The 21,451-nt window shown below is 55.6% G+C and overlaps 4 protein-coding genes across 5 annotated transcripts; 2 read left to right on the top strand and 2 right to left on the bottom strand.

Moving 5' to 3' along the window:
- Positions 1-1,404: 1,404 nt before the first annotated feature.
- NPB (neuropeptide B) lies at positions 1,405-2,261 on the bottom strand (the record flags this gene model as incomplete). Its single annotated transcript, XM_082008303.1, is given in 4 exon segments — positions 1,405-1,612; positions 1,755-1,905; positions 1,908-1,976; positions 2,186-2,261. Coding segments are annotated over 4 exon segments (504 nt in total).
- A 37-nt stretch (positions 2,262-2,298) lies between these two features.
- ANAPC11 (anaphase promoting complex subunit 11) lies at positions 2,299-2,643 on the bottom strand (the record flags this gene model as incomplete). The annotated part of the gene is made up of 2 exons (XM_082008027.1): positions 2,299-2,444; positions 2,535-2,643. The coding sequence occupies 2 exons, from the start codon at positions 2,641-2,643 to the stop codon at positions 2,299-2,301; spliced, it is 255 nt and encodes an 84-aa protein (XP_081864153.1).
- A 150-nt stretch (positions 2,644-2,793) lies between these two features.
- On the top strand, positions 2,794-6,709 carry ALYREF (Aly/REF export factor). The gene is made up of 5 exons (XM_082008369.1): positions 2,794-3,042; positions 3,317-3,448; positions 5,874-6,021; positions 6,124-6,187; positions 6,354-6,709. The coding sequence occupies exons 1-5, from the start codon at positions 2,809-2,811 to the stop codon at positions 6,547-6,549; spliced, it is 774 nt and encodes a 257-aa protein (XP_081864495.1). The 5' UTR covers positions 2,794-2,808; the 3' UTR covers positions 6,550-6,709.
- Positions 6,710-13,763: 7,054 nt separating this feature from the next.
- On the top strand, positions 13,764-15,954 carry ARHGDIA (Rho GDP dissociation inhibitor alpha; the record flags this gene model as incomplete). 2 transcript variants are annotated; one of them, XM_082008216.1, is made up of 5 exons in its annotated part: positions 13,764-13,953; positions 14,333-14,416; positions 15,028-15,104; positions 15,284-15,347; positions 15,887-15,954. In XM_082008216.1, the coding sequence occupies 5 exons, from the start codon at positions 13,764-13,766 to the stop codon at positions 15,952-15,954; spliced, it is 483 nt and encodes a 160-aa protein (XP_081864342.1). The 2 variants fall into 2 exon arrangements, with proteins under 2 accessions (XP_081864342.1, XP_081864341.1); XM_082008215.1 differs by having other exon boundaries at positions 15,755-15,954.
- Between the last annotated feature and the right edge of the window lie 5,497 nt (positions 15,955-21,451).

The following is a 21,451-nucleotide window of genomic DNA, read 5'->3' as shown; positions in this document are numbered from 1 at the left end:
GCGCTGGCACCCTGTGGCAGCTCCAGTGTGTGTTTATGGTGCCGTGCTGACCACCGCCATGGTGGGGATGCTGAGCCACATCCCCTGTGGCCTCAGTGCCACACAGCTCCCTGGGAAGAGCCTGGCAGCAGAGGCCTCTCCCTGGCTGTGCTGAGCCCTGGGGCAGGCCAGGGCCAGGCCAAGGCCCATGCGGTGCAGGGTGGTGCAGCAGGGGCACGGTGGGCTGGGCTGCAGCTGGGGCACTGGGCAGGGGCTCCTCTCAAAAAGAACATGGTGTCCGCCGGGGGTGAGCACCTCTTGCCAGGTGAGGCAGGACCCTGGCAACCTGAACACGGATTGCAGCTGCACCAAGTGCTCCACTCCTGGCCTTGCCCCTGGGGAGGAGGTGGCCGCCCCAGATGCCGGGCAGCAGAGGGGTGCCCTTGCCAAGAAGCAGCAGTTGGGAGCCTGTTGCCACCCTCCTTGTCACCAAGCCTGTGTCCTGCTGCTGCAGCATAGCCTCGGTACCTGGGTGAGGGCTGTGCCTGGGTCTCCTGCAGTGCAGGGTGGCAGCAGGGCCCTTCCTGGCCAGGGTGACGTGGAGATGGGAGGACCCTGTCTGCAGCCATTCACCACCTGGCCAAGCCCCCTCAGTTCCTGCTGCTTCCCACAGTTCAGCCTAGCACCATGCTGCCTGTGCAGGCTCCCCATACTGTGCCCTGCAGCCACTGCAGGTGTCAGGCTGGCCCTTGGGGCTGCTAGTTTGGCAGCAACTTGCCACTCATGATCAGTAAGTGATTTTTTATGCCAGTTGTTTGAGCAGCCATGGCACGCAGCGGGGAACAGCCACTCACAGGGCCTGAGAGCAGGGGGGCTCCGAGGCCAGGGCCATGCCGGTGCTGTTGTGGGTCCCCATGGCTTGATGGAGCTCAGAGGTTGAGTTAAAGCAGGTGGCAGGGGGTGGGTGCTTAGTCATCCAACCAGGTCCCCTTCTGTAATGCCCATGAAGAGGCAGAGGCTGGAGCTGCCCATCTCCCCAGGGACACAGCAGCCCCCAGCCCCCATGCAGCCACAAGCTGGGGACTGTGCTTGTGCTCAGCTCCAGCCCTGGTCCTGCTGCCAGCTGCAACCCACACACTCCCAGCCAGGCTGTCCCTGCCTTCCTGTCCAGAGCATCTCCAGAGCCCCAAGCACCACGTCCTGCCCCTTGCCCAGGGCACAAGAGTCCTGGCCCCAGCTCTGTTCAGCTTGACTTGGGGCAGCCCTGGCCCCAGACAGGGCCTGGCAGGGCTCAGGGAGCTGAGGGGCTCAGCAGCCCCAAGTTGGTCCCCCCCCACCCCACAGCACCTCCTTCCCCTGTAAGGACAGACACAACGGAGCCAGCCCAAGCGCATTTATTGTCACTACAGAGCCACTGGTGCTGGCTCAGGCATCCACACACTCCACAGGGTCCAAGGACACGGTCACGTCCACCTTGCACTGGAGAGCACCAGAGGGGCCAGGCAGCACCTGGCAGTTCTGCAGCTCAGGGGCCACATTCGTCACGCACAGTGCCTGCAGGGAAGACCATTTGTTGAGGGTCCCCAGGCAACGCAGCACTAGCAGGGGGAGCCGAGGTGCAGAGGACTCCACTCTTGCCACTCATGGCAGTGCAGAGCACCACAGGGGCAGGGGGGACCCCCAGTCCCAGCACCGGCCATGTCCAGAGTCAGGCCAGGGACAGCCCCAGCACCCACCGCACTCCGAGCTCCCGGGACAGCCCCAGTACTCACCACAGCATGGAGCTGCGCGGGCGGGCGGAGTGGGACAGCAGCGTGCCGGGGCCGAGCTCGGTGGTGCCAGCTGTGTCGGAGCGGCGGAGGCCAGGGAGCAGCCCCGAGGCTCTACCCACCGAGTAGTGGAGAGTAGTGGCGGGGCCCTGTACTAGGGCTCGGCGGGGCGGCAGAGGAGCAGCACCAGCCCCAGGCAGCAGCCAGCGCGCCTGGTGCCGCCGCCGCCTTTATAGCCAGGCGGGGGCCCGCCTTGCCCGCCCCCGCTGCGCGGCCCGCCCTCCCGGGCGGCGGAGCCCGCGGGGAGGGAGCTGCCCGCCGGCGGCCCCGCAGCCGTTCCCGGGTCGCAGAGGGGCCCTGCCTTCCGCCTCTGCACGCGGGTCCCGCGGCGCTCTCCCGCCCTGAGCACCGATCCCGAGCGCAGAAGGACACCGGACAGGCGAGTGGCGGCCGCACGTTTATTGAGCGTGGTCCGGGGCGGGGCTGCCGGCGGCGGGAAGCGGCCCCGGTCATCCCCGCCGCCGGCCGGTGCGGCGGTGGAGACCGGCCGTCACTCCTTGAACTTCCACTCCTGGCGGCACATGGGGCAGTGCTGCTGGACCTGCTGCGAGTTCAGCCACTTGAGGATGCAGTGCATGTGGAAGCAGTGCGAACACTGGCCCCACACCAGCGGGCAGTCGTCGCCGGGCACCTTGCCTGCGGCACAGGCAGCCCGTCAGGTCCGGCCCGGGGGGGCTGCAGCCCCGAGGCCGCCCCGCGCCGCCCGCCCCGTGCCGCCGCACTCACAGTCGGGGCAGCAGCCGTTGAAGGCCATCCGGCAGATCCCGCAGTTCTCGTCGTTGGCCACCCACAGCCAGGAGGCGACGCCGTGCCAGCTCCGCACCCGCACCCGCATCGCCCGTGCCGCGCCGCCCCGCCGGAAGTCCCGCCCCGCCGCGCCACAAGGTCCTGCGCACAAGCGCACGCGACCGCCGCGCCTTCGCCGCCGGCCCCGCCTCTTCCGCTTCCGGTGTCGGCGCAGCGCGGCCGGAAGCGCAGGCCCCGGAGCGGAGCCGCCATCATGGCCGACAAGATGGACATGTCTCTGGATGATATCATTAAGCTCAACCGGAGCCAGCGGGGGACCGGCCGAGGGGGCGGCCGGGGCGGCCGGGGCCGGGGCGGCGCCACCCGCGGGGGCGGGCCCGGCCGGGGCGGTGTAGGAGCCGGGCGAGCGGGAGGCGGCGGCCCCGTGCGGAGCAGGCCGGTGATGGCCCGGGGCGGCGGCAGGAACCGGCCCGCGCCCTACAGCCGGGTATGGAGCGCGGCGGGGGCGGGCGGGGAGCGCGGCCGCCCTCGGGGTTCGGCGCCGCCGCGGGGGGCCGAGCCCGGGCTGGGCCTTCGGTGGGGCGGGCAGCGGCAGCAGCGGCGGGATGGCGCGGCGGGGCCGCGCGGGAGGCGGCGGGGCGGAAGGCGGCCCTGCCGGGCGGCTCTTTGTCCGCTCCCGGCGGGGCGGGCAGCGTGGCCAGTGGCGGCCTGCGACCTGCGGTGCCCCGGCGCCGATCAGCGAGGTCCTGGTCTCGTTGCAGCCGAAGCAGCTCCCTGAGAAGTGGCAGCACGACCTGTTCGATAGCGGCTTCGGGGCGGGGGCCGGCGTGGAGACCGGCGGGAAGCTGCTCGTCTCGAACCTGGACTTCGGCGTTTCAGATGCAGACATTCAGGTAGGGAGCTCAGGAGCAGTCCTGTTGGGTGTGCAGGGGGTGTTCGCAGGGGGTTTAATTCATAGTGTCCGGGTTGGGTGCACTGGGCACCTGTGGGAGCTCCGCAGGGCCAGCTCCTATCTGCGCCCAGGACAGAAGATCCCCACGTGAATTAGGTCTGTGTCGGTGACAGGCTGTGTGCCGCAAGTGTCTGTCCTGCAGTGGTTCTGGTGGTCTCAAGGGGGCTGCAATTCAGAAGAGCTGCTGCCTTCTGCAGGGCGGTAGCTAATCGCATTGTGAATGGCTCTGCCACAGTGCACATGTAGGAAAATGCTGCTGCTTGTCTGAATCCATCTGTGACTAGAGAATTTAGCGTAAACTCTTAAGGTCTGTGTAACTGCAGAAATTCCATAATCGTACTGCATGTACATTTGCGTGCCTGTTTTTACGGGAGCTGTTTGCACAGCTTTGCTAAAGTCATGTTCTGTTGAGTGTCGAGGTGTTCCCACGGATGCATCCATCAATGTAACCAGGAAGACTTATTGGTGAGGGAGAGCACGCTCCCCTACGCTACAGCGTCTATGGTACCTGGTGTGTTAAATCTTCTAGCCGAGTTACCTGTTGGGGTGTATCCCTTGTTACAGCCGTGCCATGGGTAAGAACCTGCTGGATTCTTTCAGTTGGGTGTATGGTGCGATCTGTCTCTGGCTGCATGGGTCAGGAGGGGTTGAGGCATGGTGCTCCCACCCAACTGTGAGGGCATGGTCACAAGTGGTCTGTGAATTGTGCAGAACTAAACATTTTCAAATACCAGGAGCGTCCCCAGTGAGGGCTCTGCTGGCTAAGTTGTGCCGCAAAGCGCTTCCTTTTAAATTGGCTTCTGGTCCTCGTGTCCTTACCAGACAAAACCAAACAACTACTTTTATGCTTTCTTCATCAGTTAATTCATTCCAGTTATTCCACATGCTGGTCTGGCTGTGCCTGGGGAATTGGAAGTGAGCTTTTTCAGGTCACCTAGTTACTGGGTAATGCACTTAAAACCACCTCTTTTCATCGTGTAAGTTCAGATTTGGTTTAAATAAGTTTCTTGTTTGTTTTAGCTAGGTCCCGATATGTAAAACATGGCTCTGTGAAGTCACCTCAGTTTAATCAGCTCCTCTGCTTTGTGTGGCAGTTGAGATTCGTCTGTTCTGCCACTGGCTTGGGCTGAGGTGTGGATGAACTTCCACCTGTGGTTTATTTAGCAGCAAAGCTGACTTAATGGCTTTGCGCCTATTTGTTACTACCCATCCCATAATTTAATGCTGCCTCAGGTGTGGTGATTGTTGTCTTTGTCTATGCTAATTGCATCATTAATGTGGTACAGTGTAGCTCGGGCGGTATATTGGCTGGAAGGAACCTCGAATGTGTGTTGCTCTCAGAGGAGCTGCGCAGTGTCACTCCCTGAGCATTCGCTACTGCTCGAGAGGAACCCATGTGTTCTTTGCTGTGCAAAGAGAAGCTGGCTCTGGAGAAGTAGCTGAGCACTGCCTCACCTGTGTTGCGCTCTGTTCCAGAAAGCTTCTGTTGAGTGCTCTGGTGAATGAGTACAAGATAGGAGCTGGCCTGCAGCCCTGCCTGAAGTGCTGCTTTCTTAGGAAGTGGAAGAACATGTATAGTGTTCCGTCAGATGCTTGGGCAGTAACTCACAGAGACAGCTGCGTGGTGGTGAGGCTTTGCAGCAGATACGTAGAAGGCGGCCTGTTGCTTTGGGCACCTGGCAGCTCTGGTGTAGACATTGAGCTTTTGCGGCATGGGGTATAGCAGAAACTCACAAAAGTGACGTGTCCTTGTTGACTTGCTAAAATGTAGCACCTGTGAAACAAAATCGGTGGCTCCAGTGCTGCCTCTTTGTTTCCATCCTTTGTGACAGCAAATGACATACTTCAGTAGAGGACTTTCCTAATCTCAATTTTTGGGGTATATTCTTAACAGGCTGTGTTTTTTAAATTGCACCTGGTCTAGTAAAGTTTTAAGTAAAAAAAAAAAAAGTCGAGTATAATGAAACTGTGATCATCTCATGAATTCTTGCATTCATACAGGTCATTCTTCCTCTGTGAAATGGATCAGGGTCTGGATTATTTTTAAACAGTCACCCCATTCACTCAGCCTCAACAGAAAGCAGTTTCCCTTTAGTCTGCTTCACTGGCTATAGATATGCACCCTGCAAGTGGTGAATGTGAAGTCCTGCTTGGTTTTGCCACCTGTGGCAACTTTCTGAAATCCTTCCGATGGGCTTGTGCTCCCCTCTTTCACCAGTGCTTTTTCCAAGTTGTCAGTCATGTTTTGAAAAGCACCTATGATCGCTGAGAGCAGTTGTGTATGGGGAACTGCCAGGGCTGTCTCTTGGCTATGCGCTGCTTGCAGCACTGATGGACATGTACACTCATCTCCCCCTCTTTCTCAGGAACTCTTTGCAGAGTTTGGGACCTTGAAGAAGGCAGCTGTGCACTATGACAGATCTGGCCGCAGTCTAGGGACAGCGGACGTGCATTTTGAAAGGAAGGCAGATGCTTTGAAAGCGATGAAGCAGTACAATGGAGTCCCCTTGGACGGTGAGTCTGCGTGGCTGTCTCCATAGCGTATTTCACTGGCTGGCTGGAGTAGCCCGCGCGCCCGTGTCCTGCACACAGGCTCATGGACTGCTCTTCCTCCAGGGCGCCCCATGAACATTCAGCTGGTAACGTCACAGATTGACACACAGAGGAGACCAGCACAGAGGTGAGGTGCTGTACGGCTGTGGGAGTGGCTGTGCCTGGTCAGTGTGGGGTGGGAATGGCTCCTCTCCGTGTCAGAAGCATGGATCCATCTCCCATTTGGCAAACTTCTGCATGCCTGTTTGGGTTAACTGGAATGCACTAAAACAGTTGCTTTTTAAAAATCACAGTGTAAACAGAGGTGGCATGACCAGAAACCGTGGTGGTTCAGGAGGATTTGGTGGTGGTGGAGGCAACAGGCGAGGTACTCGTGGTGGGAACAGAGGGAGAGGCAGAGGAGCTGGAAGAACTTCCAAACAGCAGCTCTCCGCAGAAGAACTAGATGCACAGCTGGATGCTTACAATGCCAGGGTAAGTGCTGTGTGACGCACAATAGCTGTGTAACAAAACCCAGAGATAGTGGGCTGCAGAAATGAAAAACAGAAAGAAAAAAAAACATGTGAAATAATTACATGGGATGCTGACAGAAGAAAGATCAGTGATGCTGATGGCAAATAGGAGTCTGTAACACACGGAGCCATGCATGTTGTTTGCTTCCCTCAGAACTAGCTCGGATATCTGTGCCGCAGCCAGGTTAAAATCTTGATAGAGAACTGAGGTCAAGTGTGCACGTGATGACGGTGGAGTCAGTGTTGTAGGAATGTTATAAGATCGAGGCAATAGGATGGAAGAAGTCAGATGAGCAGAATTACAGAAAAAACTGGCATGGGAACATCTGGCGTTTTAAGAACGGTCTCCTCTGGCATTGGGGATGTGTAAATAGCGTTATTTTGCAGCAAAGACTTGGCTGGGGGCGGGGGAGTTTGCCATCATGCCTTGGTGCGCTGCGGTGGACACTCCCAGGCTGGCACCTGAACCACCTGGGGTTTGAACCCGTGTGTCCCTGTCCAGCAGTGGCGGGGCCTTGCGGGGCTTCACTGGGGCCGGACTGCCTCTGGAGGGGTGGGCCAGGTTCCGTGGGATGTTGCGGGGCACGTGGTGATGGCTCCTCTCCTCTGCTCTCTTCCAGATGGACACCAGCTAAAGCAGCGGGCGGCAGGCGCAGGGAAGGACTCCAATCTCGCTCCACGCTCCCCAGTGGGGGCTGCGGCTGTGGCTACTAATACTGAGGATGGGATTTGTTTTACTTTTACGTTCTGGGATAGGTTTTAAACTCCTGTAAAGGTTTTTTTTAATTCTGAAGCAGACCTGTTTTTGTACCGAGTTATTTTTGGGATAAATTTTACTGGTTGCCTGTTGGGCCGAGGTGGCTTTTTCACCTTTGCCGTAATAAAATAGAACCGTGTCTAGAGCTGTGGACGCCTGCTCCGCCGGGCCGGGCCCCACCCCGACCCGACCCGACCCGACCTGACCTGCGCGCGCTTTCCCGCGCCCCGCCCCGCGGCGCTCTACCCCTCTGCCCCAACTCTATCGTTCAGCCCGCCATCGCGCGCGTAACCCCTGGGCCAATCGGCGTGCCGGGCAGCGGCCGGAAGTGAGGTACTGGGCTCAGCCTTGTATAACGGGAAGTGATGGGCGTGTCCCGGAAGTGCGGGGGTGCGCGGGCGGCTGGGCGGATCCCGGCGGCGTTGTGACCGCAGCGCGGAGAGCAAGCAGGGCCGGTAGGGCGGGGCCGGGCCGCGGGGGAGCGGCGGGAACCGGGCGGCGGCGGGCGACGCTCGGGGGGCGGTGAGGCCCCAGGGGGGTTGTTCAGGTCGCGGGGCCGCGCCTCTGCCCCGCTGGGGCCTGGCCGGGCCGGCCGTACCACGACCCACTGGTTCCGCGATGGGGCGCGGCCGAGGTGTGGGAGTGGGGCCCCCAGTGCCCTTGCACGACCTTCCAAGGGCCAGGGAAAGCCGCTGTCCCCGGCGGGGGCCGTTCCGGAGCGGAGCTCTCGGGGTACGAGGCCCGCAGTTTACGGCGAAACGCGGACGGTTTGAGTCGGCTCGTGCTCTCCGGAGGAACCGGGGCTGCTCCGAGCCCTCTCTTCGGGTTTTCCTTGTTGCCCGGGCTGCGGGGGGCGGTAGAAGGGAATGCTGGGCCCTTTTCACTTTCCGGGGCGTTGGGAGGTGCAAGTGCTCTCGTGTCTCAAACAGATTTTCCATAAATGGTTTCTAGTTATGAAACGAGGAACTTGGAAGCAACTTCCTCAGAGTCGATTTCCTTCCGTGTTAAAGTAATTAAAGCTCCTGTTTTATCCCCTTAATGCTGTAGGCAGGGTGCTTTTTAAAGCAGGTGGGGCAACATGCATAAAGACTGCAGTTTGGCTCCTGCAGCAATTATCGGCTTTCCTCCTTCCTTTACAACCCTGCTGGAAGGATGGCGAGGCCTTCCCTGGCTTCGTAGGTTATTTGCAACAAGTCTGAAAGTCGTTGCTTCCTTTTCTGAAGATGAGAACTCCCAGTCACGCTAAGCAGCTAAATTGTTGTCTTGAGGGTTTTGGGTCTAGTCCACAGTGCTTTGTCACTCTGGTTGTCCAAGCGTTCTTCCAGTTCTTGTCCTCTAACTGCTGAGCAGAGATGGTTTCATTTTGGTATTCCAGTATGGGGATGAAGGGCAATTTGTATGGATCAGTCACGCTCTTGGTGGTGTCCATGGCTGCAGTGCTGAGGTCACCGCACGGACAGCAGTTGCAGCCAGACTATGGCCCATTTACCCATGTAACATGTTTGCATCCTGGGTGTAGGACTGCAAGAGTTTTTTAAACTTCTGAAGTTGTGAGCATATGGAACTGTCTGCGCATGCCTTTGGTTTTGCTCTTGACAGTTAATATCCTGTAGGTGAACTGCAGTCCAGGGTTATGTCATGAGCAAAAAATACCACATCTCCAAAATGCAAGTCCGTGAAAGGCAGCAGACTGTTTCCAGAGTCCTTCATCCCCAAAGCTGTCAGCCAGTGGTGGGGATCAGGTGAGGTGAGAGTTCTCTTACAACTGGTGCAGCAGCATTACCTGGACGTCTCCTTACCTCCGAATTCCCAGGTGGTGTCAGAGGGCAGCGCTCAGTCTCGGAAAGTGTCAGTGAGTCACCAGTTCCTCCTTTGCCACTGATGTGCTCCCCACTCCCCGCTGCTGTCCTGGGAACCATCCGAGCCCAGTTTATTTCTGATCCAGCCTCCCAAGCTGCTGTTGTATGTGTGGAGCAGCAGTGCAGCTTGAGCCAGTTTAAGCAGTTCTTGTTCCCTGTCCTTACAGCATAGCAGCGTTTGTAGCTACATAGTGAACCGGATTAGCGAACTGATCTGGCTGGAAAATAGCCCTGCAGAAACGGTTATTAACTGGATCAAATTCCAGCCGTTTGCCATGTGGCTGCACAAGCTTTCCCTTGCGCCACGGGGGAAGAAGGAAGGGTGGGGACTACTCGAATTTGCACTGCTGCATGTCCACGGCTGCGCTGTGGCCTAATGGACGTCCGAAGCCAATTAGCTCGTCTGAAGAGACTCTGACTAACTCTGTTTCCACGATTGCCATGGGATCTTGATCGCAGGGTATGAAGAAGTCGCTGTTTACCACTGTCTGCCTGAAAACAACCAGGGCTATGTTCCTAGCAGTTTTTCTGTCTGGCAGAAGGTGGGGCTCTTGCATTCACTGCTGCTAGCTCCTCGGTCCTGTGTGAAAAATGCTGAGAGAATCCAGGAGAAACTGCTAACTTGAGGAAGCAGTGAAGGCAGTGAGTGTGAATTCCCAGGTGGGAAGCAATGCAGTCTCCTGCTGTCTTCTGCAGGCTTCTGTGATCTGCAAGTATCTGAGAAGAGCCCGGGGCTGTGTCCCTACACATCTCTCCATGGCCAAGGACCCCACCTCCTGTAATTTGCTTTCAGTCTGAGTATGGGCTGGGAGTCCCCTTCCCTGCCAGCCGTGGCAGAGTTCACAGCGGGTCTCTGCCAGAACAGTGGGTCTCCCAGGAGCTGCAGAGGCACCAGCTCTAGCATTCTGCAACTCGGCTGTGCCTTAAGAGCCAGAGAGCTGCCATATAGAGGTGCTGAGCTGGCACCTGAGTATCTCCTGAGTGTAAAAAGGAGATGAAGAGGAATTTCCTTCTAAACACCTCAGAGCAATGCCTGAGGTTTGAGGTTTTGAGCTCCTGTAAGGCACCCACGCCTAGCTGCAGGTCACCAGTGTAGCAGGAAGGCTTTCATTAAGGAGCTGAGCCCTTTGACGGACTGTGTTGCAGGTCCCCTCTCCTCTGCATGTTGGTGTGTGCTCACTGGAGGTCTCAGCATGGCACAGGTGGGATATGTGAGTGCAGTTCTCTCCTGGCAATTCATATGTGATCGAGTCCCTTGGCTTTGCTTTGTCTGGCAATGTGATGGCTGGTCTTTCACACACCTAGAAAAGCTCTGTTTTATTAACCCTGAGCTGTAATAAATGCTTTGTCTGAGAAGCCTGAAGGGTGAGGTTGAGGCCCTCAGAAAAGTTCTGATGTGATTAAGAGTCTGCTTCCTCTCTGGCTGCATGTTTGGAGAAGTAGCCGAGGCACTGTGACCTGTGGTGATGAGATGCAGTGCTCTTGTGTGGGAGGGGACAGCCAGCTGCAGCCCAGCCCCTGCCAGCTGTGTCGCAGGGTGCCTCTCTGGCGCAGGAGTACTTCTCTTGGGAGCCCTGCAGCAGTGGCTTTGGCACAGCGTGGTCAGAGATGTTCTAACTGCTGCTCCTGGGGAAGCCTCTTGGAAGAGGCGAAGTGGTATTTTTCCAGGGCTTCCTCAGAGAGCTGGCCTGGCCTGGCCTGGCCTGCTGCTTGGAATATTGCTTTGTGTTGGTCTGAAGCACTGTTTTCTGTCTCTGGTGGGCTTCCGTGGTTCTAGAGATCTGTGGAAACTGGGGTGGTTCTTGATTAATCTGTGTGGTGGTGTGCATGATTGTTTTTTTAGCTCTGGAGCACACGATTAAGGCTAGAGGCATAGGAACACAACCCAAAGAGCTGGGGATTTTGGGTTTTGGTTTTGCTTTGGGTTTGTTTTTGTGTTTCGTTTTCTTCTGTGCCTTCTATGGCATGGTTGTTGCTAAATAGCTGTTTGTGGGAGCGGTTACCCTAACGGAGCTGATGAAGATTGGCTGCCGGTGACGTGTGGGAGGAAACTGTTGCCTGTCTGTTACGTCTTGGGGGTTGGTTATCAATAAGTGGTAGCTCTGTACTTGGGTGAGACCAAACTAATGCATTTCTTAACTGATCAGGATAGGATACCTGATCCTGGAAATCAGCTGCTATTTCAGCTGCTAGAAATCGGTACTGTTTAACGCTAAGGCTGTTCCTTTATGGAATGCAACAATATTCCAGACCTGACCCTGCTGTTGGGGGGAGCTGCACTGTTGTTGGTGCCACTCTGTTCACCTTGCAGTGCTAATTCTTTGCTGCGTGCAGAGTGCTGCCTCCGATAAGCTTTGGTGGTTTGACGAGAGGCTGCCTGATGGCTCCTGTGGCCTGTCGTACCCAGGTGCTGATCAGGCCATTTGTTAGAAGTTTTATCTCTGCTTGGTCTGAAAATTGGAAGGTGGTATACACCTGTGGATGCTAAAGCTGCAGAAAGGGACCTGGCACTGTTTGGGATATGCATGTGGATACTGACGGATTGCCTGCCATGTGTGCATCTGTTTCTTATATTCATGCTTTCAAAGAGGGCTCAATCGCAAAGAATTTGGGTGTCAACAGAAATCAGCGACTTGGGACTTCAGTTCTTTAAAGCTCTCACTGCAAGTCCATTTCCTGAAAGCTACAGGTGTCTTAGGAGGAAGGTCCAGAGTTCTTCAGCATACGGAGGGAGAACAACCTGTAGTGCTTGGGAGGTGAAATCTAGCCTGGAGCCAAAATGAAGGACTGCTGCTTTGAGTGAGTGTTAGCTCAACACTTCTGGGAGTCTCCAAGGCTGGAGACTTTTTTGGACAGGAACGCAAAGGAAGTGACTAGGTTTGATAAGGAGATACCAGGGTGAAATCTAATCAGTTATTCATGTATGACATGAGATTAAATGGCCTTTTGAATACAGATTTCCACAATATTTAGTGCCAGGATATTGGAGAATGCCATGCAGAAGGGCATTTGTTTTGAAGTGTAGGGGCCAGTACCAACAGTTGCTGGGAGGTGTAAGTGCAAAGGTCCTTCTTTGCCCCATTCACCAATAAAACATTCATAATATTTATGGCTAAAAATATTAGTGGAGCCTGGGTGGCACCTCCACTGTTCTGCAATTACAACCGTTGCCAGGCTTGAACCGGACGGGGAGTCAGACTGGCTCCAGCATATGCAGAACTTACCTAGCGTCACTATAAAATGTGCTCTGTAAACTGTGTGTGATTAATGTCAGTGATGAGGTCTTTGTTTCCTCCTCTGGGTGGCATATTGGGTAGAAATGGAATAATTGAACTTTGTGGTACTATGTCAGTTAGCTCAAGGACGAAAAGAACGGATAATGGTTAGCTTATTTAGCATAACCTGTATGAGAAGTTTTAGAGGCATGTAGATCATAATTAAGCCAGTATTTAAGTACATCGTGTGTGTTGTCTTTGTAGCAAGTGTTGTAGTTCTTGATTTATTTGGAAACTAGATGCCAGAGCAGCAAACGTAGTTCTGCAGTCTGTTGTGAGCTGTGTGTGCTAGCACAGCGCTCCAGGTGGGAATATTGACCAGGATGTGGGAATGCCAAGTAATGGTAGAAACACCTGGATCTATCAGCAGATCATTTGTGAAATGATGTGAAACATCGTTTTACTTGTACAAAAAGCCTTTCAAAAGCCTACCACTGAAAGAGTTTTTAGAGAGTCCAAGTTGGTATTTGCCATAGGATGACCCTTAGGACAGTGCACTCTGTGGAACATCAGGAATTACTGAGGGTGTCATTGGCTTTTAGCAAGGTTTTTAACAGGCTATTGGCATCACCTTTCACCAGCCCTCAGTGTGCAGCTGGGTGTTTCCTGGTTAGAGTCTTGGGCAGCCAAGCCAAACCACGCACGTGTTTTTAATCCATTATCTGTTTCACTGGCTGTGTGTGACACAGATCTTTGAAAAGGACTGAGCATGAGATCAGCTGAGCCAAGTGTCTCATTCCACTCCTCTGAGGCATCCAGCACCTGGTGCAGAGCAGATTGATCTGATTGAGTTACAAACTGTGAGCTCCAGATTGCAGCAGAGGCTCCTGGCATTTGTGCCAGTGGTGAGGCAGAGGCCTGTTCTTAGCTGGAATCATATGTTGTAGAGAACAGAACCGAACTGGATTTATTCTGAACTCAGGTTTATTATGAGTGAAAGGCTCACCCAATTGTTCTTGTGGAGGAGAATGTTTTCTCTGTGGCTTGGGGTATTTACCTGTTTCAGCTTACAAGTAAAGCACTGAGGTTGAATTTTTCCTCCCTCTTGTGTGGGCCTCCCTGGGCTGAATATGAGACCTGGCCTACTGGAGGAGTCTGCAGGCTATGGGCCCTTGGCAGGGTTGTGTCCTGTGAAGGGCCCAAGTGAGAGAGTGAGCCTGTGGAGTAACAGCAGAGCAGTTCTGGGGAAGCCTGGTTGGTGCCAACAGGCTGTGCTGCTGGGAAGGAGCCTTCGCTGGTAGAGTAGGTAGGTGCTATTACACTTCTCCTCCCCACTTCAGTGTAACTCACGTGTGTGAGGATGGCAGAGCAGGAGCCGACGGCGGAGCAACTGGCCCAGATTGCAGCTGAAAATGAGGAGGACGAACACTCTGTCAACTATAAGCCACCTGCCCAGAAGAGCATCCAGGAGATCCAGGAGCTGGACAAGGATGATGAGAGCCTGCGCAAGTACAAGGAGGCACTGCTTGGTGCCGTCACTGTGACTGCAGGTGAGCCCTAGGACATGGCTATGACTCGCTCAAGCCAGAGCTCCATCAGTCACCTCCAGCCTCACCCCTGCTCCCGCCTGGGAGCTGTTCTCCTCCCAGCTCTTTGCGCTTTGGCACGAGGACAGATTGGCAGCATAAAAGCATGTGTCTGCTGATCTCTGGCCCTTAGAATAAGACACAGGAGGCTCTCTCCCATTAGAGGGAGATGCTTTTGGGGAGACTGTGGCTGGGCCTAACACAGCGGGGAGCCCAGATCTTCACTGAGGGGTATGTTGTTCTCACTGGTTTTCTTGCTCGTTCAAGTGCCCTGGAAGGAAAAGGAGTTGTATTGGTTGGTATTAGGGATGGGTGTTTAACAGCCTTTTTGCTTGTCTTCTAGATCCCAATGCCCCAAATGTGGTGGTGACCAAACTGACTTTGGTCTGTGCTACTGCTCCTGGCCCTCTGGAGCTGGACCTGACAGGTGAGCTAGGAAAAATTCCAGCCCTTCTTCTCCTGGGTCAAAGCTGACCAAAGGTGTGGAGCCTGGCAGAAGGCCCCTCAGGAGCACTGCTGGCGTGGTGGGCAAGCAGTAATATGTTAGAAATGCCCCTGTGCTGGAGGCACAGTAAGGTGCCCAGGCCACCGAGGGTTCTGTGCTCTGAGCCTGGCAGCTGTGTCCCCCATCGCAGCAGCAGGCCTTTCTGCTTCCACTCCCTTGCCAGCCTTAGTTTTGTAGAGGAGTGAGCTGCCGGGTGGGGGAGCCAGCTGTCCTCCAGCCTGCACAGCAACAGTAATGGCAGCTTCGAGATGGTGACAGCCTCAGAGCAAATGTCTACAAAAGAACGTTTTTGAATTAACTGCATTGCTGCACTGCAGTGTCCTTTCACAGGGCATCGCTTGCCTGCCTCAGTAGTGTGGGCACTGCACCAAGGAGGGTCCTGTCATGCAAAAATGAAAGGATGAGCTGCGTGCTGTCCAGGCAGTAAGGGTCATCTGCTACTGCAGATACTGTCCTGATCACCTCTTGCAACTTAAGTTCACCCCAGAGCACAGTACAAAGGGACTCTGAGCAACTCTCTCCCTTCTTTGTAGGTGACCTGGAGAGCTACAAGAAGCAAGCATTTGTGCTGAAGGAGGGTGTGGAATACCGGATAAAAATCTCCTTTAGGGTAAGAATTCAGGTCTGAAAACTGAAGAACAAATGGAACACTGGACTGTTGCAATCCCAGCATAGGGAGTGTCTGAGCCCCAGAAAGTGGTGTGATGTAGGAAATTGTCTCCTACTGTGGGTGGGGTAGGCAGTGTGTCTAGGAAATGTCTTCTACAGTTCTTGCTTGTCTCTCTGCAGGTTAACAGGGAGATTGTGTCAGGGTTAAAGTATATTCAGCACACATTCCGGAAAGGCGTGAAAAGTAAGTGCTCCTCTGTGACTTGGGTACTGCTTTGTTTGAGGGCTTTCTGCTTTTCCCACTGTGGTGATGGGGGCTTGCCCACTGGTGACCCAACAGCTCATAATGGGAGGAGATGGTCTTCAGTTATCTCTGTGCTGCTGAGCCTGTGGCAACATGCACCTCTGGACTTGATGTGTAATCCCCGCTGGAGTGCGGTGGTGAACAGGTGCTAGCGTGGGGGGATCACTCCCTGCAGGAGGAGCTGTCCCTGGAGTGAATGGAGCTGTTAATGTGGGTGACATTCTTGTTCTCACAGCTCCTTTGTGGATTGCTGTAGCAGTAACAGACCGTTCACTTGCTTTAGCCTTGCCCCAGATGCAGGGGAGGCTCTTAAACAGCCTCCATTACACCTCTTTTTCTCCTTCTAGTTGACAAGACTGAATACATGGTTGGGAGCTATGGCCCCCGAGCAGAGGAGTACGAGTTTCTGACCCCCATGGAAGAAGCCCCTAAGGGCATGCTGGCCCGGGGCAGCTACAACATCAAATCCAAGTTTACAGATGATGATAAGACTGACCACCTGTCCTGGGAGTGGAACCTGACCATCAAGAAGGATTGGAAGGATTAGGCCTTCCCAAGGCCAAACCCCAGAGAGCGTGAATCAGACAGTGGCTACCGTAGAAATCCCCCCCTGTACCAAAGTGCTGATATTGGAACCCTCTTACCTTTCACCCCCTGTTATAATTTGACCAGAGAGCTCAGTTTTGTAATATGCCCCCTCCCCAGAGAATCGCAGAGTGCATTGACCAAACCGTGCTGTCTCCATCTGATCTCCAGCTGCCCGTCCCAGGGCTGTGCTGTCCCAGCACAGAGGTGGGAGCGCTTGCTCCCTCGCCAGGCCCTTTGCTGCTTCTTACCCTCCTTTATTCGGGTAGGTGCTGAAGGGGGAAAGACTCCTATGTTCTGTGTAGGATCCTGTGCTTGGCTTTCCTGTGCACAGCTCAGGGTAGCTACTGCCTCCAAGTAGCTGAAGAACTTTGATGCCAGGCAGCTACTGAATCCATTTGTTGGCTAAAATCATGTCCAGCCTGCCCCTTCCACCCAGTCAGTGTCCTGGGAACACTGGCAGCTTCATTTGTGGATGTTCCCTGTAACCATGATGCCTTAATGTGTAACATGTATCCTCTAGGGAGGGGGCCCTGCCCTTGTTACACTTTTTAAATGCCACCCACCCTCCCCCTGTTTGTTGGCATGGCACTCATCTTGGTCACGCCCCTCATGGGTTATTAGGAAAGATTCACAACTTCCTGCTTTGCTGCTGGTCCATTCTTTACCCAAGATGGGACATCTCCAGAGGGGAGGGTGGTGTAACATCCTGGGTGACACCTGGCCACCCGTCCAGGTGTCCAGAGAGCTGGCCTGGCAGGACCCCTGGCCCTGTTTGCATAGAGCTCCAAACTCTCTGGCAGCCTCAGCACCTCCAAGGCGCAGAAGGGGTTGCAAGGCAAGTGGGTGTGGGAGTCACCAGTGTTGCCATCACCTCACACTTCTCATTGCAGCCAAGGTAGCTGCAAAGCACTGAAATTCCAGGACAGCACCTGCCCTCCTGGCTGTTTTGGGCTGAGGATGGACTAGTCTGTTTCTGCATCTGCTCTCCTGATGCGATCAACAAAGAGCTTGCAATGGACAAGTATTCAGAAGCGGTTAATGCCTTATGTATCTGTTCTGCCTTCAGAATCTGTGCCTGGCCTGTCAGTATTTATTGCCTTGACACTCGACTCCCCCGCCTCCGTGCCTGTAGCAGACCCCTGCAGCACGCCAGCCTGCCACCAAAGGCTGCACTGACACGGCGCTCGGGGCGAAGGAGCCCTCTGGGGCCTGTCAACCCCTGAGGGCTGGGCAGGCACGTTCCATCTCTGCAGCCCTCTTATTTGGATCCTACCACGTTGAGGTCATATTAGAACTGGGACCAAGTACATGTGGCTTTCTTGTAGCTTCGTCTTTTGCCTCTAACTCTCCCTTGCCCTGCCCCTAGAGAGATTTTTGTTAATTTGGTGCATATTGTCTGTAAATCCTAGACCCGGGTTAACAGGTTTGGAATCATCGTCTGCTTCTCCTTTTATGACAGTTAAATAAAATCTTTGAACTGACTGTCTACTATCCATTCTTGTTCTATTCTGGGTCTTTGCCAGGAAGTGGCAGAACTTCTGTTCCACTGGGGATTTCTGCCAACACCTGGGATGGGAGAAGACTGGAATCCCTGCAATTGCTAAGTTGTGAAACAGGGGATCTGGGACAGTCCTTGCCAGAGGAGAAGAGGCAAGAGGCCCCTCTTGCAGTGTTTGTCTTCAAGTTCTATCCCTTGCTGTTCACTCTGTTCTGCGTGGCCTGCAGTATGAGGGATGAGGAGGGTGTGGGGAAGTGAAAACAGTGGGTCTCTGAGGGAGTGAAGTTGGAGGGGTCTCCTGCCCACTGAAGAGCAGGTGGACTCTAAGCCTTGTCCTGCCCATGTTGTGCCTACTCCAGCTGCAAGCATGAAGTGAAATTCCTGTGCAGTCAGAGGAATGAGAGAGGCAATCAGAAGGAGAACAGAATCCAGGAAAGGCAATGTTTGATAAGAGCCTGGGGATGTTTACAGAGCATTGTGGCTTGTTTGTGTTAATGATAAGAAAAGTGTAGCCAGGAAAAGCTCCTTACAGAATCTACAGAATCTCCTATCTCCTCTATAGAAGCTGTAGAGGAGATAGCTCAGCCCTGCTCCTGGTCTAAAAGACTTACGACGGTAACTGAGAACTTCGAATACAAGAGGGAACCTACTGAGTGAACAGCACAGGTCCCCTTTCTTCTTGGTCCCGGGAAAGCTGCCGCGCTTCCCAGATGCCACGGCTAAATGAAACAACACGACTCAGAAACTGCAAGAAAGTGCAAGGGCTGAAATGAAGCACACTCAGCCGGGCAGGAACTGCCTGCGCACCCCGGTGTGGAGCAGGCGTGTGGCTGGCACCTGCCGGAGCCCGCTCCCAGAAGGCGTGCTTTGCTTCTGCTGCTCCCCACGGTAAGCTGTGCCCAGCTGCATGCCCCCACGGCCCTCCCTCTGGTGTGGGGATGGGAAAGGCAGTACAAGAGCAGGAGCTTGGAGCAGGTGTCACTCTATCATGTCAGTTAGAGGGAGCCCAGATGTGCTGATAAAGTGAACAAAGGCCTGCCTTGTGCTGGCCCCCAACAGACACTCTGTGGGTAGTTAGTATCAGGGCGAGATCCTGTCTGATGCAATCTCCAGCTCTTTGGCAAGTATTTCCAAACTCTGGACGTTGGTGTTTCTGCTGGATCATTTGCGTGATGGTGGGATGCCTGGGGCGGGGTATGCAGGACAGCTGCAACCTACTGTAACTCCGAGGGCTGAGGGGCTACTGTGGTGATTCACTGCCCCCCGTTTTCTCTGGAACGTGGTCTGTACTGCAGGATAACAGGCTGGGCTCTCCTGCCTGGCAGCAGAGTGCACGAGTGCACATCAGCAAGAGGAGCCCAAGGGATGTGTGGTTCCGGTCACAGGCTGGGCAGGATGCAGTAGGCAGGTGATTCTTACTACTTGTGGCTTCCAAGCAAAAGCCTCAGCCCCTTCCAGAAGATGCACCTCACAAACCTTCAGTCAGAGCTTGCGTAAGAGTGGTCTGGGCTGCTTTTCTAGTGAGGCAGCTGTTTGTGCTGCAGCAGCTCAGTTTGACACAGCAACTGCCTTGCGGCAGCAGAACTGCAGCTCCACAAGTGTGGCAGCTTTCACCTGTGTCTGTCAAAAGGCAGACTGGGAGAACTGAGGCCAAGGGGAAGGGGAGAAATTGAATTAACATGAATTAACATCTTGCAGTGCTGGAGAGCCTCGGTTGTGGGCCTGGACCTGCTGTGCTGGCAGCTGGTAGGTATGGAAGTCAAGTAACACACTGCCCCAGCTGGCAGTCCCAGCAGGGAGCAAAACATCAGAGGAGATGTGCTGCCACCATAGAGGGCAGGCAGTGCCCTATCTGTGCGGCTTTCCTTTGGCTGACATTGCAGCGTAGGGATATTTAAAGGGATTTAAAGAAAACAAGAGAACTGTGCTCTGTTTGTGGGGTGCTGAAAGGCAGGTGCAAGGATGCTGCACTGAGCAGTGGTGGAATCCTTGACTGGCATCAAAAATGAGAACAGGAGAATTGCAGCACCTGCAAGGTGTCAGTAAGCATTGCCAGCCTTTCCAAAGCTGCTGAGCACACGTACCGGTGTCCCAGCACCGTGCCAGGCCCCACTGCCTCCGCTGATGTGTGGCAATGTGATAAGACCGATCACTGCCATGAGTCCCGGAAACCTGCTGGCACCAGGCTGTGCCACATCCCTTTGGCCACTGGCTAAGCGTGTCTCTGCCAGTGTGTCAGGTGAGGGTTTTCTGGGAGATACCACCCCAATGCAGGGTCTGACCCTTTCAACAGAGTGTGTCGCCTGAAGAGCCCCTCTGGCAGGGCAACAAGCCAGGTTACTCAAGGCAATGGCTCCCAAGTGCTCCCTTGCCTGTGGAACCAGACAGGCTTCAAGATGGCCGAGCATTAATGCAGGATCTCATTCTAACAGCAGCTGATTCCCCACCCAGGCAGCCCAACATGCCTGTGCTGGCACAGCCCCAAGCAGTGGCAGCCAGGCAGTGGCTGCTGCACACTTGCTTGCTTTGCTCAGTGCAACTTGCCATCTAAAATCTCACTTGACTCTTTCAGGGACCGAGAAAGGCATCCAGTTCTGCACCCAGCTAAAGCTCCTGAACGGACAACTGCTCCTCACAGCACTCACAGGATGACCAGGTTATCTGCAGAGAGTATCTGCAGGCAGGGCAGGGCACCTCACTCTGAACTCCACCGGCCTGGGGCACTGGGCCCACCCCCTGCAAGGGGAAGTGGGAGGAGAGCAAGGAGCTGCCGCCCTACTCTGCAGGTAGCCACTGAGCTGGCAAATCAGCAGGGTGTGGCCAGGGAACCTGGACAGAGCCTGTGCCCGCTCCGGCACTTACCAGCCAGGCAGCCTGCGTGTACAGATGCGCATAGCAAGCCCGACAACGCTCTGGCGCTGGCAGCGCAAACAGCACAGCCAAAGGCCAGCTGCTTTCTGTCCAGGGGTGCAGGGGGTCTTCTTCCCCAGACAAGCCTGGGAGCAACCAAGACCTGATGGCTGGCTCTTGTGCTGCATTGGGAGATGCCAGAGCAAAGCAGGGAGAGTTGCGTGATGGCATTTTCACCTGCTACGATCACGAGACTCACTCCCTGTGGATCCCTTAGCAAACACTGCACAAAACTATGTGCTTTGAATTAGAGCCTCGTTGTGATGTGCTCCTGCTCAGTTCTGAGGGATCGAGGTGCCCCCCATGTCCTGCCTTGAGCACACCATTGCCTTCTCTGTAAGGGAAAGCATGTGCTGAGGCCAAGATCCACCGTGAGCCTCTAGTGGGACCCATACACTGCGCTGAGCTCTACCCATTGCCCACAGTCGATCTCTGGGGCTGGTGAGGCTGCAGCAAAACGAAACGGAGCTTCCCTGAGCTGCAGCAGTGCCCAAAGCCTTACGCCAGACAAGGGCCTGGCCCAGGGGCAAATCCGGGCTGGTGGGGAGCAGCTGCCGTGACCATCCTGCCCCTGCAGGGCAGGCCTGGGCCTGGGGCCAGCACTGTCTGCTGCCCATGGGGCCGGTACAGCCCCTCCCGGCCCATTCGCCACTAGCGGCCGGGGCCGCGCCCCGACCTCCGCCCGGCGGCCTCGTGCGCCGTGACACGTCACGCAGCGACATGTGCCCCGCGAACTTTCCCTCCGCGGGCACCGGAAGCGCCCCTTTCCCTTCCGGGCCGGGCCAAAGGGCGGTGGACGCGGCCCAGTCAGAATCCACCACGCGCTCCTCGCCGCGCGCACGCGCAGTCCCCGCCCGCCAGGGCCGCCCGAGTGCCACGTTCGAGGGCAGGCGGCCGCGCGAGACGGTGGTGCTGACCAATCGTGGGCGACGCACCGGGGAAAGCGGCCAATAGCCGCCCGCCGGAGGGGCGAGAGGCCAGCGGCCAACCCGCGGCGGCGAGTGGTGTCGTACCCAGCTCGCCGGCGAATAGAAACCGCGCGACGGCC

This window comes from Phaethon aethereus (genome assembly GCF_964289735.1).
Source record: "Phaethon aethereus genome assembly, chromosome: 18".
NCBI classification, from domain to species: Eukaryota; Metazoa; Chordata; class Aves; order Phaethontiformes; family Phaethontidae; genus Phaethon; species Phaethon aethereus.
The sequence above is the reverse complement of the archived record's forward strand: the minus strand, read 5'-3'. Positions and strand labels throughout refer to the sequence as shown.

Coding starts and splice junctions, on each gene's coding strand:
- ALYREF (XM_082008369.1), top strand. CDS start 2,809: ATGGCCGACAAGATGGACATGTCTCTGGATGATATCATTAAGCTCAAC. Junction 3,043..3,316: donor GGCCCGCGCCCTACAGCCGG/GTATGGAGCGCG, acceptor GTCTCGTTGCAG/CCGAAGCAGCTCCCTGAGAA. Junction 3,449..5,873: donor TTTCAGATGCAGACATTCAG/GTAGGGAGCTCA, acceptor CCTCTTTCTCAG/GAACTCTTTGCAGAGTTTGG.